This window comes from Gopherus flavomarginatus, chromosome 7, assembly GCF_025201925.1.
Source record: "Gopherus flavomarginatus isolate rGopFla2 chromosome 7, rGopFla2.mat.asm, whole genome shotgun sequence".
In the NCBI taxonomy this organism is placed as follows: Eukaryota; Metazoa; Chordata; order Testudines; family Testudinidae; genus Gopherus; species Gopherus flavomarginatus.
The window spans coordinates 61,028,915-61,048,103 of NC_066623.1; the positions used below are offsets into that span (position 1 = coordinate 61,028,915).

Here is a 19,189-nt window from a genome sequence, read left to right on the forward strand (position 1 = left end):
GATGGCCTAACCTGAAGATAAAAGGGTTACAGAGGTCACTAATGGCCTACAGAATCTTTCTTACGGGGGATGATGCTTGAGACATAAAGTCCCCAGCTTGACTCTGAGCTTCCCAAGGTATATTTGTAAGGTATGCAGTTAGAAAACAAATGACTGGCAGATTTGATCTGGGATCAATGAGCAGATGATACATATGGACTTCTGCAGTGCCATTTTCAGAGTAGCATTGCACTTTCACCAGCTGGTATCATGTGGAGTGTGGAACTCTGCAGAGCAGCAATACTTAACGCATCATAAAGGAACGACTCCCTCTAGAATGGTCTGGCTTGGCAGTGACAGCAAAGATCTCAAGGACAGGGGAAAACATGAACAAGACTGGTGAGTTACCTGCAACACACCCTTTTTGGAAGCCTTAGCAAGCAATTAATGAGGGAAAGAGGGTTTAGAGCAGGGGTGGGCAAACTTTTTGGCCCGAGGGTCACATCAGGGTTGTGCAACTGTATGGAGGGCTGGGTAGGGAAGGCTGTGCCGCCCCAAACAGCCTGGCCCCTGCCTCCTATCTGCCCCCTCAGAATCCCCAACACATCTACCCTCCCGCTCCCTGTCCCCTGACTGCCCCCTCCTGGGACCCCAAGCCCCTACCAACCCCCCTGCTCCCTGTCCCCTGACTGCCCTCCCGACCCCTATCCACATCCCTGCCCCCTGACAGGACCCCAGGGACTCCTACTCCTAACCCTCCCTGTTCCCCATCCCCTGACCACTACCCCCCAGAACCTCCACTCCATCCAACCGCCCCCTCCTCCCTGACTGCCCCCCAGGACTCCCTGCTCCCTTACCCAACCCCCCCCCCCGTTCCCCACCCCCTTACCAGCAGCAGGAGCTCACAGCCATGGACACCCAGCCAGAGCCAGCTGCGCTCCCCACGCTGCCCAGTGGGAGCGGTGGGCCAGAGTGTGGCCCACATGGCAGCGTGGCTGCAGGGGAGGGGCCGGGGACTAGGCTTCCCGGCTGGGAGCTCAGGGGCCAGGCAGGACGGTCCCGCTGGCTGGATGTGGCCCGCGGGCTGTAGTTTGCCCATGTCTGGTTTGGGGTAGCACAGGCCAGGGACTCAGGAAATCTAAGTTCCATTCCTGCCTTTGTCACAGATTTCTTGTGTGATCTTGGTCACTTAAGTGTATGCTTTCAGAAGTATCCATTAATTTGGAGTGCACGTTTTCTACGTGCCCCTCTTGCCTCTATCCCTCACTTCCATATCTGTAAAACAGGGATAATAATACCTCACAGGGATATTGGGAGACTCCGTTCATTAATAATGTTCATATAGTACCTTTCAATCCTTGGATGGATGGAGCTTCTGAAGTTACTCACTGTCACTATAACCTGAGTCACTTTTGTCTCTCTTGTCCATTGACCTGTGTTGGTTTCTAGGAATTTATTAGCATGCTCTACAGAAAAGCAGTTAAAGGTACCGATTCACAGAACCAGTTCCTCAGCTGGTGTAAGCTGGAATAGCTTTGGGGCGGGGAGGGTCAAAGGAGTGATTCCTATCCACACCAGACAGAGCTCTGGCACATGATGTTTTAGTCTTAAAATCTGTTTTGGGATTGGTCCTCTCCTGCAGTCAGCCACAGCGTCTCTTCTTTATTTTGTACTGCACTGACTCATCGATTTCAGAGTACTAATGCTATTCGTGCATGAGCTAGGCACTTTAATTGTTTAGAGAGTTGCCCTTTGACCTTTCAGAACCTGGGATCCCACACTGGGACAAACTCTGGCTACATAAAACTTCCTTCAGGATACGTCTTCACTGCAGAGTTTACTCAGGTCTGAGCAGCCAGGAATGGGCACCCCAGTTAGCCATGCCCACCTGCAAGTGTCCACGCTCTGGAACCACACTCAACTCATTCTCATGCAGCCACTGTCATGTTTTGGGGTGCAATCCAGACCGGTAAGGGGTTATGTCAGTGCCTGCCCTGTAACCCTGGATTGCTTAAATGCTCTGCTGCTGTGATTCACAGCCTGGACACCAACAGCCACCAGACAAGAATGCAATAGCCTGAGTGTCTGCGTGCAGTGCAGCCCTGGGTCAGTGCTTCTGACCGCAACAGCCTGCCTACAACACAACATCCCACCCAGGGTTGGTTACTCCTGGCAAGATGACCCCAATGCACTTCCAGTCCTGAATTTGTACAAAACCATCTACCCTCTTCTCGACCACAAGAGAAATAATAAAGTTCATTTGCTCCTTCAGAGAGACAATACTCTGCAGTTTACCATGTTAACTGGAGTTAATAGTCACTTAAATTCAACACAGCACTGGGCTGATTTAGATTAAAATGAACAAATTTATTAGCACCGTGAAGAAGGGACCCTGTGAGTCAAGTGGGACTGCCCCTGTTGGCCCAGTGCCAGGTTGGTAACCCTGTCACACAGTTGTCAGGACTCCCTGTGGGATCAGATGATTGCAACAAGGCAGACACAGGACCCCTGGCGGGGTCAAGCAAGCAATCAACCTGCAGCCCCTGGGCAGGGCAGAACAAGCAGTCTGCAGCCCCTGGGCAGGGCAGAGCAAACAAACAGTGTATGGCCCCCAAGCTTCCTGGTTGGGGCAGGCAATAGCAATTGGGGGTTCTGACGCTCTGGGCAGGGCAGAACATACAGTCAGTTTGTAGCCCCTGGGTGGGGCAGAGCAAACAAGCAGTAGCCACATCTAGTGGAAAGTGGGGAGGGGTAAGAGAACCCAGGCCCATCCTGCTCCACCAGGTTCCAACCAAGGGCCCTATGAAGTTGGGAAATTCCCTGTTAAGGGTTTAAGCATCAGCTTCTACTACATTCCCTGGGTCACTTCCTACCGCGAGGTGCAGCTCAGACTTCTCCCTAGCTGGCAGTGGCTCAGTGTCCCCATAAATCTCTGTGGTTGTCTGGTTGTTTGCAACATAGTCTGTGTCCACAGTTTTTGCCTCGTGGAGTCTCAGGTGTCTCTGCAAGAGCTTGCAATACACGTCCTTCCTCCTCAGCCAGCCCAGACTGAGCTGGGCTGTCTCCTTTTATCTGGCCCTTCCACCTGGAGCACGTGTAGCAGGTGTGAGGGGGCATGGCCTTCTGGGCCCACGGTGATTGGTCCCACTCCATTGGCCCAGTGCAGGGTTGGTAAACCCCATCAGAAAACAGGACATAGGTTAAGTGAAGCCAAGCAAAAGAAATAAAGGTAGAGATGGTTACAAGCAAACAAAAGTGAAAACGTGCATCTAGAAGTCTAAAACTCAACCTTGCAAGGCACAGACTTTGTTTAAGATGGTTTTGCTCACTAATTGCTCTTAGTTTAGCATGGCTGACTGTTTCTCAGTCAGGACCCTTCCACAGAAGTACGAGGTACTGGTTTCTCTTGTCTTAGGGGAAAGCTAAGATGGAGTCTCTCTATTCCTTATATTCCCAAAGAATTGTTTTTATTCTCAAGGTTAAAGAGGCCTCCTGGGGATTTGGTCTCTCTGGTGTGTAGGAGCCATGTTAATTCTGTGTGTCTTGGGTTCAGGCTCAAGACAACCCAAGCTGGTTTGCTTTATATCTTTGTTAATGACTAAAGGAGGTAACCCTCATTTCTTTGTCTAGGATGGATTTGCTTATCTAGGCTGTCTTCTTACACATCTTCTAGTAACATTATACAGAGGGAACTCATAACTTCACATATTAGATTAATACACGCATTTTACAATTATATTAATGACCATTGTGCTAGAACATAAGACTGGCTATACTGGGTCAGACCAATGGCCCATCTGGCCTAGTATCCTGTCCTCCAACAGTAGCTGATGCCAGATGCTTCAGAGGGAATGAAGCGATCATCCCTGTCACATCCAATTCCAGATTCTGGCAGTCAGAGGTTTAGGGACACCAAGAACATGGAGTTATATGCCTGATCTTCTTGGCAAATAACCACTGATAGACCTACCCTCCATGAATTTATCTTATCTTTTTAACCTAGTTATACTTTTAGCCTTCACATCATCCCCAGGCAACAACTTTCACAGGTTAACTTGCATTGTGTGAAGTAGTACGTCCTTGTTTGTTTAAGCTTATTGTCCATTAATTTCATTGCGTGACCTCTGGTACTGGTATTATGTGACGGGGTAAATAACATTTCCTTATTCACTTTCTCCATACCATTCATAATTTTATACATCTCTACAGACCTGCTATTAGTTTTCAAATACCACCTTACAAGGCATATGTCATAAACAGATAGCTAAGGGTTAATGTCTCTTTCACCTGAAGCACCTGACCAGAGGACCAATCAGGAAACCGGATTTTTTCAACTTTGGGGTGGAGGGAATTTTGTGTCTGAGGTCTTTTGTCTTTTGTTTTCTGGCTGCCTGCTTTCTCTGAGCTTTGGAGAAGTAGTTCTACTTTCTAGTCTTCTGTTTCCAAGTGTAAGGACAAAGAGATCAGATAGTAAGTTATATGGTTTCTTTTCTTTGGTATTTGCATGAATATAAGTGCTGGAGTGCTTTGATTTGTATTCTTTTGGAATAAGGCTGTTTATTCAATATTCTTTTAAGCAATTGACCCTGTGTTGTATCATCTAATACAGAGAGAACATTTGTACTTATTTTTCTTTCTTTTTATATAAAGCTTTCTTTTAAGACCTGTTGGAGTTTTTCTTTACTTCAGGGAAATTGAGTCTGTACTCACCAGGGAATTGGTGGGAGGAAGGAATCGGGGAGATCTGTGTGTTGGATTGCTAGCCTGATGTTGCATTCCCTCTGGGGGAATAGGAAAGTACTTTTTGTTTCCAGGATTGGGAACAGAGAGGGAGATTCACTCTGTTTGGATTCACAGAGCTGGTGTCTGTGTATCTCTCCAGGAGCACCTGGAGGGGGGAAGGGAAAAAGGATTATTTCCCTTTGTTGTGAGACTCAAGGGATTTGGGTCTTGGGGTCCCCAGGGAAGGTTTTTCAGAGGGACCAGAGTGCCCCAAAACACTCTAATTTTTTGGGTGGTGGCAGCAGGTACCAGGTCCAGGCTGGTGGCTAAGCTTGGAGGTTTTCATGCTAACCCCCATATTTTGGACGCTAAGGTCCAGATCTGGGACTAAGGTTATTACATGGTGTGCAGCTGGTGGGACTAGAATCCAGAAGCCAGTAGGAATATTATATTTTTCTTTTCTCTGCTAAGGGCTTTTTAGCAGAGAGAAGCAGTTGGTTTTAAAAGGGAACCAGAGAGAATTTTTTTTCTGCTCTCTCTCGCAGTTTGTGGCTTGCATGTTAAGGGTCTTTTGTCATGCAATAGCCCTCCCATTAGGAGGCAAGTACCGGCACTTATATGCATGCAAATAAAGTGGTTTTTCTGGTTTCCCTTCATTGAACATTAGCTAGAGAGAGAAAGGGAAAAAAGGCACTGTTGCTAGGCAGACTTCAGGAGGAACAGAGCCTGCAGTTCAGAAGATAAACACCGGAGGGCACCCCAACACAAGAAAACAGGAACCATGACTTCTAAGGCAAAAATTGACGCCGAAGAACAAATCAAAGAAGCTGAACACAGGCGACAACTGGAAATAAAACAAAAAGAGATGGAGATGAAAGAAAGAGAAGAACAGATCAAAGAGGCAGCACACAAAAGAAAACTAGAAGAAGAAGAGATGGCCTACCGAAGGAAACAAGCAGAAGATGAGTTGGCCCACAGAAGGAAGCAAGAAGAAGAGGAGGCGGCCCACCACCGAGAAATGGAAAAACAACAAAAAGAGAATGAAGAGAAGGAAAAACAGAGAAAACATAAACTGGAGTTGGCAAAAGCTGGGCTGCCTGTGCCAGCCAACCCTAACAACCCGGCACCAAATATTGCTCCACAGCACAGAAAATTTCCCACCTACAAGGCAGGTGATGACACCGAGGCCTTCTTGGAAAATTTTGAAAGAGCCTGTCTTGGGTACAGCATTCCCGAAGACCAGTACATGGTAGAATTGAGGTCACAGCTCAGTGGACCTTTAGCAAAGGTGGCAGCTGAAATGCCTAAGCACCAAATGAATGACTATAAACTTTTCCTAACCAAGGCCAGATACAGGATGGGGATAACCCCAGATCATGCCCGTCGGCGCTTCAGAACCCAAAAGTGGAAACCAGAGGTGTCATTTCCCAAACACGCCTACTACATTGCAAAAAACTATGAGGCCTGGCTAACAGGAAACAACATTCAAACCTTGAAAGAACTGAACCTCCTCATACAAATGGAGCAGTTCTTGGATGGTGTTCCTGAAGACATCACACGGTACATACAAGATGGAAACCCCAAGAATATCGCTGAGGCGGGGGAGATTGGAGCCAAATGGATGGAACTGGCAGAAAGCAAGAAAGCTACTGTCAAGGGGAACGATTACCCCAGGGGGCACACAGACCATAAACCCTACAACCGAGGACAGCCAAAGACCCCACATACCACCCAAGTAAAGCCACAGATACCCTACCCTTCAACCTCACCAGTCTCCAGTAACTCACCTCGGCCCAGTGACCCATCAGATGGAAGATGCTTTAAGTGTAATGAACTGGGACATATCAAGGCCAAGTGTCCCAAGAACACCATGCGAGTGCAATTCATTACACCACCATCACACCAAAGATCCCCAGGCCCGGATGCCTCTCAAATACCCTTGGAGCGAAGGGAAAATTTGAGAGTGGGCGGAAAGAAGGTTACTGCGTGGAGAGACACGGGGGCACAAGTGTCAGCTATCCACCAATCCTTCGTTGACCCCAAATTCATCAACCCAAAGGCCAAAGTTACAATTTACCCCTTCATGTCACAAGCTGTAGACTTGCCTACAGCTCAACTGCCTGTCCAGTACAAAGGCTGGTCAGGAATGTGGACTTTTGCAGTCTATGACAATTATCCTATCCCCATGCTACTGGGGGAAGACTTGGCCAACCAGGTGAGGCGGGCCAAGAGAGTGGGAATGGTTACACGTAGCCAAACCAGGCAAGCTTCCAGACCCATTCCTGTTCCTGAACCGTCCACAGAGGCCCCGTCTGTGTTACCAGAGACCCAGACAGAGGTAGTGGACCCAGATTCCATGCCTACCACTGAAACAGCCACAGCATCTCCAGTCCCAGGCCCGGAACTGGAACAGCAACCAGCACCAGCAAGTGCAACCCCATCTTCAAACTCAACGCCAGAGGGCGCCAGCGAGCCAGAACTGGCAGAAGCAAAAGACAACCATACCCAAAAGGCTCAGCCAGAGCCTAAAATACCCTCAGGTGCACCAGCGGAAAGCGGTTCACCAGCAACGGAAACAACCCCATCACCTACATCGCTTCCAGAGGGACCAAGCCCAAGTCCACAGTCTGAGGAAAAACTGGTGACCCTAGCCTCAAGGGAACAGTTCCAGACTGAGCAGGAAGCAGATGACAGCCTTCAGAAAGCTTGGGCGGTGGCCCGGAGCACCCCACCGCCTCTCAGCTCTTCTAATCGATCCCGGTTTGTTATAGACCAAGGACTTTTATACAAGGAAATTCTTTCTGGTGGACACCGGGAAGAATGGCAGCCGCAAAAACAGTTGGTGGTTCCAACTAAGTACCGGGAGAAGCTCTTAAGCTTAGCCCATGATCATCCCAGTGGCCATGCTGGGGTGAACAGAACCAAAGACCGGTTGGGGAAGTCCTTCCACTGGGAGGGGATGGGCAAGGATGTTGCCAAGTATGTCCGGTCTTGTGAGGTATGCCAAAGAGTGGGAAAGCCTCAAGACCAGGTCAAGGCCCCTCTCCAGCCACTCCCCATAATTGAGGTCCCATTTCAGCGAGTAGCTGTGGATATTCTGGGCCCTTTCCCAAAAAAGACGCCCAGAGGAAAGCAGTACGTACTGACTTTAGTGCTTTGCTACCCGATGGCCGGAAGCAGTAGCTCTAGGCAACACCTGGGCTAACACTGTGTGCCTGGCCCTAACAGACATCTTTGCCAGGGTAGGTTGGCCCTCCGACATCCTTACAGATTCAGGGTCTAATTTCCTGGCAGGGACCATGCAAAAACTGTGGGAAACTCATGGGGTGAATCACTTGGTTGCCACCCCATACCACCATCAAACCAATGGCCTGGTTGAAAGGTTCAATGGAACTTTGGGGGCCATGATACGAAAATTCATCAACGAATTCTCCAATAATTGGGACCTAGTGTTGCAGCAGTTGCTGTTTGCCTACAGGGCTGTACCACATCCCAGTTTAGGGTTTTCACCATTTGAACTTGTGTATGGTCACGAGGTTAAGGGGCCATTACAGTTGGTGAAGCAGCAAAGGGAGGGGTTTACGCCTTCTCCAGGAACTAACATTCTGGACTTTGTAAGCAACCTACAAAGCACCCTCCGACACTCTTTAGCCCTTGCTAGAGAGAACCTAAAGGATGCTCAAGAAGAGCAAAAGGCCTGGTATGACAGACATGCCAGAGATCGGTCCTTCAAGGTAGGAGACCAGGTTATGGTCTTGAAGGCGCAACAGGCCCATAAGATGGAAGCATCATGGGAAGGGCCCTTCACGGTCCAAGAGCGCCTGGGAGCTGTAAACTACCTCATAGCATTTCCCAATTCCTCACTAAAGCCTAAAGTGTACCATGTTAATTCTCTCAAGCCTTTCTATTCCAGAGACTTACAGGTTTGTCAGTTTACAGTCCAGGGAGATGATGCTGAGTGGCCTGACGGTGTCTACTACGACGGGAAAAAAGACGGTGGCGTGGAAGAGGTGAACCTCTCAACCACTCTGGAACGTCTGCAGCGGCAGCAAATCAAGGAGCTGTGCACTAGCTTCGCCCCATTGTTCTCAGCCACCCCAGGACGGACTGAACGGGCATACCACTCCATTGATACAGGTAATGCTCACCCAATCAGAACCCCACCCTACCGAGTGTCTCCTCATGCCCAAGCTGCTATAGAACGGGAGATCCAAAACATGCTACAGATGGGTATAATCCGCTCATCTACCAGTGCATGGGCATCTCCAGTGGTTCTGGTACCCAAACCAGATGGGGAAATACGCTTTTGCGTGGACTACCGTAAGCTAAATGCTGTAACTCGTCCGGACAACTATCCAATGCCACGTACCGATGAGCTATTGGAAAAGTTGGGACGTGCCCAGTTCATCTCTACAATAGACTTAACCAAGGGGTACTGGCAAGTACCGCTAGATGAACCTGCCAAGGAGAGGTCAGCATTCATCACCCATGCGGGGGTGTATAAATTCAATGTCCTTCCTTTCGGCCTTCGAAATGCACCCGCCACCTTCCTCAACGTTGCTGCTCTCCATGCCCACGGCAAGCCACTCACCGGTGGGGCAGTAACCCAGCGAGAAGATCTGGGAAGTGAAGTCATGCTGCTGGAGCTGTCTTCCTTCCCTAAGGTCCCAGGAACGCACTGTGTTGTCCAGGCCACCTGTCCATAACTTTGTACCATCATGCGAGATATCTATGCAGCTTGCGCCATCTGTGTGGCCTTGGAATTGCCTAACCAGCGTTTGGTTGTGGAGATCCCACACAGCAATATTGCCGTCGCTGCAACAGGAGAAGCAGACTTTTGCATCAGGGCTGATTGCCAGAGCGTAGCATGCTGGGGCAGAGGAGGTCAATTCAGCCTTGATCCTTGGCGTCGGGGAAGCCAGGTCCCAGATCGTAAGCGTACTCGCTTCCCCTCCCACAATCAGGGTGCGGCCGTCGGGGAGGAGTTTGCAGGAACGGATGTAGTTGTCTCTGTTCAAGCAATCCAGCTGCGAAATGGGACTCTTACTGCCTGGCTGGCTGATATCCCAGATCTTCACACATCCCTTTCCTCCGGTGTACACGTGTCTGGTTGGATTGCTAATGGTCACAGCACATACCACCTCCCCGTGACTCAGCGTGTTGATCTGCCGAGCGTGCCTTGGGATGCCGGGGCCAGCAAGGGCATCATGGGGGAATGGGACCGGCTGCATCTGCCCATCAGCACTTACGTGAAACGAGTAGGCTGGCTTCCCGCCAGGTATGGATGCAAGGCTTGTGGGGAGACCAGGGCCCCTCATGGGCGGATGCGGGTCAAAGCCGACCATTGGCGATCGGCCATAGGCGGCGGCAGCGGCGGCGCTCATCTGGGGCGGGATGTTGTGGAGCCCCGCATAGGCCCCCGGACTCGTCAGAGAGCCGTTCATTTCATGGTGTCCCATCATGGCGAAGGGAGCCGCATAGGGGCCAGTGATGGAGATGGGGGTCCTCAGGGCAGATGCCAATGGGTCCATGCCCGCTGGTTTGCCCGGCACAGACCGAAGGCCTGGAGTGGTACTCGTCCCAGGAGTCAGGGCTTCATTCCTCGGCGTAGGAGTGTTTGACTTGAGCCCAGGCGTGGATGATTTGTCATTATGGCCCAGGTCTTTAGTCTTCGAGGACGGCGTACTGCTGGACAAGGCGACGGAAGCAGGGCTGTTTGGAGCATCTTTCTTCAGCCCTCGGGTTTTGTCTATCCCGTTCTCAGGCGGCGAGTGGGCTGGGCTGACACGGGGTGTAGCTGGATCCTCATTGGAGACGTCGACCACCAGGTCATCGCTCTTGTCACCGTCGCTGTCATAGCGGCTCATGCTGTCCTTCTCCTCTGCTTTCCGCTTTTTGGCGTCGATGCTGTAGTCTGTAGAACTCCTGTGTTTCTCACTAGCTCTCAGGCTATCTGATGGTGAGACAGAATTATTTGCATTTGAGTCTCGCTCTCGGTGATCCAGGTCGTGATGGTTTTTCTCATCTTTAACGGTCAAGTGGGCTTGGCTCCCAAGGGCCCCGAGAGCCAGCAGTCCTGAGCTACTCCCCGTGACAGGAGGGATTCCTGGAGGCTGAAGGCCTGAAGGGTGAGGAGGCAGCTGGACCGGGGGGCCATGAGCAGCATGGGAGAGGTGTTGGGCCTGGAGCTGCTGCTGGGTGAGAGGCAGATTTGGAAGTCCACGTACCCCGATGATAGCATTCAGCTCTGTCATTGTCACTTGCTTGGCACGCTCAACAGCCTGGGCAACCTGCTGTTGGTGCTCTTGTGACAGAAAAGGCATGATTTGAGCTAGAATTGTGTTCAATCTTTTAGCAATCTCGGTCTGTTTGTGCATTTCAATATTCAAACCATATGACATTTCGTAGTACATAACATAATGGCGCTGCATTTCTGTCTTTTCGTTGGCAAGCTTATCATACTCCACTTTAAGACTGTGATACTGGGCTTGCAAAAACTGGAATTCATCCTTAATCCTATCGCAGGATTCAGCCACCGTGAATTTGAAGCCCGGCTGGCCAGGCTGGTGGGGCGCCGGGTGCCTGCCTTGGGGGTACATCGCAGCTCACCGGCCACCAGCTCACCCCCACCGGCCCCAAGCGCCGCCTGCTCTCAGGGGGGGCCCGGGCCGCGGCTCGGCCACGGAGCTGCCCCGGAGGGGCCAAAACTGGAACAAAGGAAGCAGCGAAGTCCCGGGCGGGGCGGGCTCGGGGCGCCTAGCAGGCGGGCAGGCTCGCCGGTCCCGGGCGCAGGAGCCGGGCTCCCCTCGGGCGAACGACGCACATGGCGGGGGGCGCGGGGCAGCGGCCGCTCCTGGGCATCCTGCGCGCCGGCCCCTCCCTGCTTCCCACGGGGGTCTGCGGGCTCCAGCCCCCGGCCGCGGAGGGGCACCCCAGGCACCGCCGCTCTCCGGCGCGCTCCGCACGATCCGGCCCCGCTGCTCGCCGCCGAGAAACCCCCCGTGCCGCTGGGCGAGGGGGGGCAAAGCCAGGCCACTTCCCGGGCGGGCTGCGCCAGCCGCTCGTGCTCTGCCTGCGGAGGCTGTGGGTGGCACCGCCGGGGTCCCGGGGCGCGCACCAGCCAGCCAGGGGGGATCCAGAGTTATATACTTAGTAGTATATGTAAAGGTGTATGTGTTGTATTAATCTGTTTATTTTCAAGTTCTAGAAGGAAATCGCCGCCAGTGAGCTTCCCCACTGTCTGCAATTTGGGGGGCGTGTCATAAACAGATAGCTAAGGGTTAATGTCTCTTTCACCTGAAGCACCTGACCAGAGGACCAATCAGGAAACCGGATTTTTTCAACTTTGGGGTGGAGGGAATTTTGTGTCTGAGGTCTTTTGTCTTTTGTTTTCTGGCTGCCTGCTTTCTCTGAGCTTTGGAGAAGTAGTTCTACTTTCTAGTCTTCTGTTTCCAAGTGTAAGGACAAAGAGATCAGATAGTAAGTTATATGGTTTCTTTTCTTTGGTATTTGCATGAATATAAGTGCTGGAGTGCTTTGATTTGTATTCTTTTGGAATAAGGCTGTTTATTCAATATTCTTTTAAGCAATTGACCCTGTGTTGTATCATCTAATACAGAGAGAACATTTGTACTTATTTTTCTTTCTTTTTATATAAAGCTTTCTTTTAAGACCTGTTGGAGTTTTTCTTTACTTCAGGGAAATTGAGTCTGTACTCACCAGGGAATTGGTGGGAGGAAGGAATCGGGGAGATCTGTGTGTTGGATTGCTAGCCTAATGTTGCATTCCCTCTGGGGGAATAGGAAAGTACTTTTTGTTTCCAGGATTGGGAACAGAGAGGGAGATTCACTCTGTTTGGATTCACAGAGCTGGTGTCTGTGTATCTCTCCAGGAGCACCTGGAGGGGGGAAGGGAAAAAGGATTATTTCCCTTTGTTGTGAGACTCAAGGGATTTGGGTCTTGGGGTCCCCAGGGAAGGTTTTTCAGAGGGACCAGAGTGCCCCAAAGCACTCTAATTTTTTGGGTGGTGGCAGCAGGTACCAGGTCCAGGCTGGTGGCTAAGCTTGGAGGTTTTCATGCTAACCCCCATATTTTGGACGCTAAGGTCCAGATCTGGGACTAAGGTTATTACAGCATATTTTGTACAAACATCTTTGCAGTAATGTATGAACATGGGGTGCTTAGAGTCACAGCTGTGTCCACACTGGCACTGCAGCAACCCAGGTCAGGCACGATGATACTTTTGGGGCATATCCCAGGATTCTAAACACCTCACTAACTTGACCTGCTGTAGGAATTGTTCCACATTGTACTGTGAGAGAACTTGTTTACCCTTCCCAAGCCTCTCTGTGGAAGTGTTCTCAGAGTTTTCAGTGTTACAGGAACCCAATCTATTAAACGGTCTCCTCCTTTTGTGTTTCTTAAACTGGGTTTAAGAAGGAATTATTTAAGAACAGTTTTAAACAATTGTCTTTCCTAGTATGAGAACTACCAGGGATTGAACTAGGAACTTCCAGAGCAAAAGGTGTGAGTTGCAGCTTGTGGGTCAGCTTGCAAATTGGGGCTATAACACATCCATATCTCCTGTAATTAGCACAGGTGGGCCCTATAGCACTCCCAGTGGGCTACCCTAGCATTTTAAAATTCATTTTTGGTTCAGTTTCGCTCCCTCTCTGTTACAAAACCTGGGTAACTGTTTTTCTTCTCCCACCTTAGCAACGATAGCCTCCACGGAGCTGGTGGTTCTGCTGGAAGATGAAGTCTTTGTAGATTTTTTCAACACATTCCTGAATCTCCCAGTAAGTTTCCATCTTACAGTTTAACTCATTCTCTTTCTGGATTCTACCCCCTGCCACCCACCCACACCCCTGGTGAGTCTGCAGGTCTTAGGGAACCCTGTGAATTTCAGGCCAGTACTTCTCTGGTAGCTATCCCTACACCTGCTCCATGGGCATGCATCTTTGGATGTAATTTTGTCAGCATTTGCAAGCTAAGTCCAGGAGAGGGGGTGTTAGATAGGCAGAAAGTAGTTATCCAAGCAGGACTTTGGGCAGCACAGAGGGAACAACACCTTATTTTTGCACGTCGTACCTGTGTCGCGCTGTATGGAGTGGCTCACAACAGGGATTGCTGACCTCAGGGCAGACTGTCAAAAACAGGGCAGATGCCCCAAAACCAGTGGTGTGTTCTACAAGTAGATTTCACCAAGCCAGTAATAAATGTGAACTCCTGGATCACTATAACAGACTTACCATGGAGTCACAGATAGTCTCCTTAGACTCTCCAGTCTATCCTGCCACTCAAACAAGTTGGACTTAATGATAAATGGTCACAAAAATCACAAACAGTCCCAAGAGACCAGTCACTTACCCCAGATCAATCTGTTTTAGATCTCACACCAAAGATAATGCCTGTAGCCAATCCTGTAATAAACTAACTTCAAGGTTGATTAACAAGGAAAAAAAACAAAACAAGCAAGTTATTTAAGGGTTAAAGCAAGCAAAAATATACTCACTAATGAGTTGCAGTCTAAATCCTAAAGATGACAGAGATGTGGTAGTTTGTCAATTCAAGATGTCTTGCAGGGTGGAACCAAGGAATGACCCCTTGGGCTCTCTGCCTCAGTTTGGAGTCTCTGGCCCAGTGAGAATTCAAATAGGAAGGAAATGACAAGTTTTCCTGTGACTTTGTTTTTTTATTTCCTTCATTCAGCCTCCAAGTTCCTAGGATGGGCCTTGCGCGTAGCATTTCCCAGGTGCACTAGGGCCATTCACCAATCCTTTGTATTGTGATATTCCTTGATGGCTCATCTGATTTTTATAGTCCTTCTGGACAAGCAGTGGAAGGTGAGGGAGAAACACTATTTTCATATGAGCTCACAAGTTTAGAGCAAATATTTTCAAAGCCATAAAGCAAAGCTTTCCTATTTCCTTACAGCATAGAATACAGCCATTACAAATGCAATTAATGCATGCAGACTTACAAACATCCTGCAGAGTCTAAACACTACATACATACTTATAAGTGGAGGGGGACAGGGATAGCTCAGTGGTTTGAGCATTGGCCTGCTAAACCCACAGTTGTGAGCTCAATCCTCAAGGGGACCACTTAAGGATCTAGAGCAAAACTCAGTACTTGGTCCTGCTAGTGAAGGCAGGGGGCTGGACTCAATGACCATCCCTTCCAGTTCTAGGAGGTAGGTATATCTTCTATTATTATTAAGATTAATACCTATTTTGAACAACACTAACACATACGTGAATTGGTCTGGTCTCCAGCTATGTTTGTTGGCTCTTGTGGGAATTAGGAATCCCTTCTGCCTTTCCAACTTCTCCAGAGCTTGCTCCTAAAATGGCTACTTTTGGGCCTAATAGGACAGAGCTCATGGAAGAGAAGGAATGAGCTTGTGAGTTAAGCCTCAGAAAGGCTGGGTTCAATCCCAGCTCTACCACACACTCCCTGGGTGACCTTAAGTGCCAGTAAGTCTAGGGCCGGTGAAAGGATACTTTGCACCCTAGGTGAAACTTGCACCCCCTAGACCATCAATTATAAACTTTCAAAAATGAATACTGCATAATATGGCATTGTTCATTAGAATTAATACACATTCAGTTTGAAAATGTATTAATTTCATTATTTAGTCTACATATTTAATGAAAATAAATGAATAACCTGACATGGTGTGGGGCTGGCTGGCTTCGGGCAGGGGGGTGCGGCAGGGGTTGGCTGGAGGCAGGGAAGGGGGTGTGGCAGGGGTTGGCTGGAGACGGTGGTCCAGGGCTGGAGGCAGGGCAGGGGAGAGTGTGCAGCAGAGGCTGGCTGGAGACAGGGGGTGCAGGGCTGGCTGCAGGCAGGGCATTGGGGTGCGGCAGGGGTTGGCTGGAGATGGGGGTGTGGGGCTGGCTGCGGGCAGGGCAGGGGGTATGGGGTTGGCTGGAGACAGGGGGTGCAGCAGAGGCTGGCTGCGGGCAGGGCGGGGTTGCAGCAGAGGTTGGCTGGAGACAGGGGCTGTGGGGCTGGCTGGAGGCAGGGCAGGGGGTGTGGGGCAGGGGCTGGCTAGAGACAGGGGGTGCCTCAGGGGCTGGCTGTGGGCAGCAGGTGTGGGGATGGCTGGAGACAGGGCAGGGGTGTGTGGCAAGGGTTGGCTGGAGATAGGGGGTGCGGGGCTGGCTACGGGCAGGCGGGGGGTGTGGCAGGCATTGGCTGGAGACAGGGGTGTGGGTCTGGCTGGAGGCAGGGCAGAGGGCGTGGGGCAGGGGCTGGCTGGAGACAGGGGGTGCAGCAGGGGCTGGCTGCGGGCAGGGGTTGTGATGATGGCTGGAGACAGGGGGTGTGGGGATGGCCGGAGACAGGGCAAGGGTGTGTGGCAAGGGTTGGCTAGAGATACAGGTGCAGGGCTGACTGCAGGCAGGGCAGGGGGTGTGGGGCAGGGGCTGGCTGGAGACAGGGCAGGGGGCGTGGGGCTGGCTGGCTGCAGGCAGGGGGTGCAGCGGGGGCTGGTTGTGGGCAGGGTGACGGGTACCAGGGCCGTCTCTAGATATTCTGGGGCCCTACACAGCCCACCCCCCACACGGGGGAGCGTGGTGCCCCCAGCCTCTGCAGGAAGGGTAATTGGGGGGGTGCCCCATACTTCCTTGGGAGGAGCAGGCCTCTAGGGGGGGCGGGTCTGGCTTTGAGGGCAGGGGGAACCACCCCCCAGTACTCCCCGGCAGTGTGGCTGAGGCCGTGTCTTTGCACTTTCCCCCACCAGCGAATGCAGGCACGACCCTGGGGGCAGGGTGGGGCTGAGCAGGGGCTGGGCCCTGGAGAAAAGCCAGAGCAGCAGGGAGCAGCGGCGGCCGGAGAGGGAATGACATCACTTCCCGGCTGGCCGGAGCTGATCAAAGCCGCTGTGCCGGGTGAGCATCCTAGACATTTTGGGCACTGCTTTTTGGCGCCCTCAAATTTTGGCTCCCTAGGCAGCCGCCTAGTTTGCCTAATGGTTGCACCGGCCCTGGGTAAGTCATTTAATCTGTGAAGTGGGAGCAATCCAGAGGTGAAAGTAAGCCGGTATGGTCCAGTGCAGCCTACCAGCAAGAGCCAGTACGCTGTGCCAGACCAGACCAGCTTTCCCAGGCTAGCACTTTAAAGGGCCCGAGGCTCCCTGCAGTGGCTGGAGCCCTGGGCCTTTTAAATCGCCTGCTGAGCCCCGGTGCTCCAGCAGCCAGGCTCAGGTGGCGAGTTAAAGGGCTCAGGGCTCCTGCATTGCAAGGAGCCTGGGCCCTTTAAAACACCACCTGAGCCTGGCTGCTGGAGCCCTGGGGTAGCAGTGGCTGGGCTCCGTCGGCGATTTAAAGGGCCTGGAGCTCCGCTGAGGTAGCAGCGGCCAGAGCCCCGGGCCCTTTAAATCACCCCTTAGCCCCAGGGCTCCCATCGGCCTCTGCAACTGGTAGCTCTGGGGGTGATTTAAAGGCGCCGAGGCTCCTAGCCACAGCTGGAGCTGTGAGTTGAGGCCAGGCCCCTGCTCAGGACTCTGGAGCAATCATTCCTTTCTCCCACTCTTTGTCTGTTTAGATTAAGCCCTGTAGGGGAGAGGCTTCCCTTTACTCACTGAACATACAACAGTAATACACTAGGGTACCTAGGCCCTGCTGTAATCCAAATACATCCCAGACTGAGAACCGTGACTATAGGGAGCGGTAGGGTCACTTAGTTTTAAACAGTTTGTTCATTTATTACTAATAATTGTATCGGCGGAGTGTCTCTGCTTACCAGGAAAGGTTGGAAGAACTCTGCATGACTTGGAAGAATAAGTGGTGGTGATTGTCTATGGGAAAGATGGGTTTTCCAGGAGGAGTTAGTCTCCACTAATCAGCCCTTCCCCCACACCCCAATCTCTCTCACTTCTGTCCTATTCTTTCTTCACAGGTCTTTGGCCAGACACCTATTTACATGGCCAACATTTGCCAGTGGTTCCTGTGGCCAGAGTTACCGTGTTACCTGGTGAGGCAGTAACCTTCTTAGCATGCAGTGGAGGGCTGACACCTTCTCTACTGAAAGGGAGAGGGTGGGGAGGGAGGGACAACAAGAGTGGGCCGAACAAGTAGGGTTTAAGATTCCCAAGGGTGACTCTCCTTCCCTCTTGTCCCCTCCTCATGTTTATTCCGTTAATAGATTTATTTTAACATGGGGAATCATGTTCTTTATGTACCCTGGGTACAATCAGGAGCACAAGTGATCAGGACCCTGATCCTGGGGAAGTTCTGTAGGGCTTGATCCAAATTCCATTGAAGTCAATGGGAAGACTCCCTTTGGATCAAGCCCCATGTGCAGAAGCTTTGTTGAATTCGATAGAACAGTGTGGAGCAGAACGTTCCATCCTTAAACAGGATAGGGCTGTCTTTGCAAAACCAGGAGCCTTCACTCTAAGCCACCTCTTGCAGGGTCTCTCCTCTCCACTGCTACAAGCAGGATTCACCTGTGTTTTGACACTATTGATCCCTGCTGTTCTTACTGGGGAGCCTGCTTCCCCAGTGCTCCAGCTGCATCATCACCACCTCTTCCTTCCATTGGCTTCATGGACAGGAAGCAAATCCTTGTCTCCCTAGGTGTAACCCCATTGGGATCAATGGGGTTTAAGTCCCCCCAAACGTTCATTACCCTGAAAAGGTCATGAAAAACAAGTCCTAGCAGGCGTTGAGCCCTGGGAGTCTTACAGGCCCGTAGCCCTAATGGGTTCTCATTTGATGAAGTCAATGGAGTTACACCAGGAATAGATCATTCCTCACAATCTAATCAGTCTTTGTGGGGGGGAATACAGGTGCCAAAATACAAAGGCTTATTGACCTGGATGGAAAAGTACCGGCTGCCGCACTTCTGTAAAACCAACTTGTGTTTTCATTACATTCTCTGTCAGGAGCTTCTCAGTTTCATTAGATCCAAGGAGGCAGGTGAGCAAAGGTGACCTTAAGCACAAACATTTGAATGTAGGGCAGGATTTCACACATCAGCAGTGCTGTACCCTGGCTCTGTTCAGTTAAGGCGCTCACCTCTGTTGCGTGCTGACTGAGGTTTGAAGAGTGGGAGACGCACTCTGGGCTAGGTCATTGTGCTTATAAAATGGTTGCGTTTTTTGTAAATGTTTCATTTGTGTAGGGGGAAAATACTTGTAAACTGTGGGAAAGGGCTCAAAAGGGGCATTGTTTATTGTAGCAACTTACGTTGGAACCCAGTGACTTCTCAGTCTTGGGCTCTTTAATCAAGACTGGATGTCTTTCTAAAAGAGGCTCTGGCTCAACCAGACATGGCGGGTAGGATGCAGGAATCACTGGGTGAAATTCTATGGCCTGCGTTATGCAGGAAGTCAAACACCCAAGGATTCTATTCTGCCTCAGTGATTCCAGGTCAAATGTGCTCAGTTCACACATAAAAAGATCATATTCCTTTAACTTTTCAAGCTCCCCTCTATAAGCAGATATTGGAGAGAGAGAGAATTTGCTGGTAGTTCCTC

The 19,189-nt window shown here is 50.8% G+C and overlaps 3 protein-coding genes across 4 annotated transcripts in view; 1 reads left to right on the plus strand and 2 right to left on the minus strand.

Annotated features, from left to right (window-relative positions):
• LOC127055794 (2-5A-dependent ribonuclease-like) overlaps positions 1-19,189 on the minus strand; it is an 821,333-nt gene that overhangs the window by 705,052 nt on the left and 97,092 nt on the right. The gene's annotated exons all lie outside the window — the stretch shown is intronic.
• LOC127055387 (transducin-like enhancer protein 3) lies at positions 7-11,474 on the minus strand. Its single transcript, XM_050962285.1, has 3 exons — positions 10,929-11,474; positions 9,248-10,895; positions 7-11 (listed from the first exon to the last, which is right to left on the minus strand). Exons 1-3 carry the CDS (start codon positions 11,298-11,300, stop codon positions 7-9), a joined length of 2,025 nt encoding a protein of 674 aa, XP_050818242.1. The 5' UTR covers positions 11,301-11,474.
• RGSL1 (regulator of G protein signaling like 1) overlaps positions 11,525-19,189 on the plus strand; it is a 36,574-nt gene continuing 28,909 nt past the window's right edge. Inside the window, exons 1-4 of the mRNA XM_050962286.1 lie at positions 11,525-11,702; positions 13,417-13,499; positions 17,608-17,682; positions 18,500-18,629. Of these exons, the coding sequence (XP_050818243.1) occupies positions 11,525-11,702; positions 13,417-13,499; positions 17,608-17,682; positions 18,500-18,629 (466 nt within the window). The remainder of the gene's footprint in view (positions 11,703-13,416; positions 13,500-17,607; positions 17,683-18,499; positions 18,630-19,189) is intronic.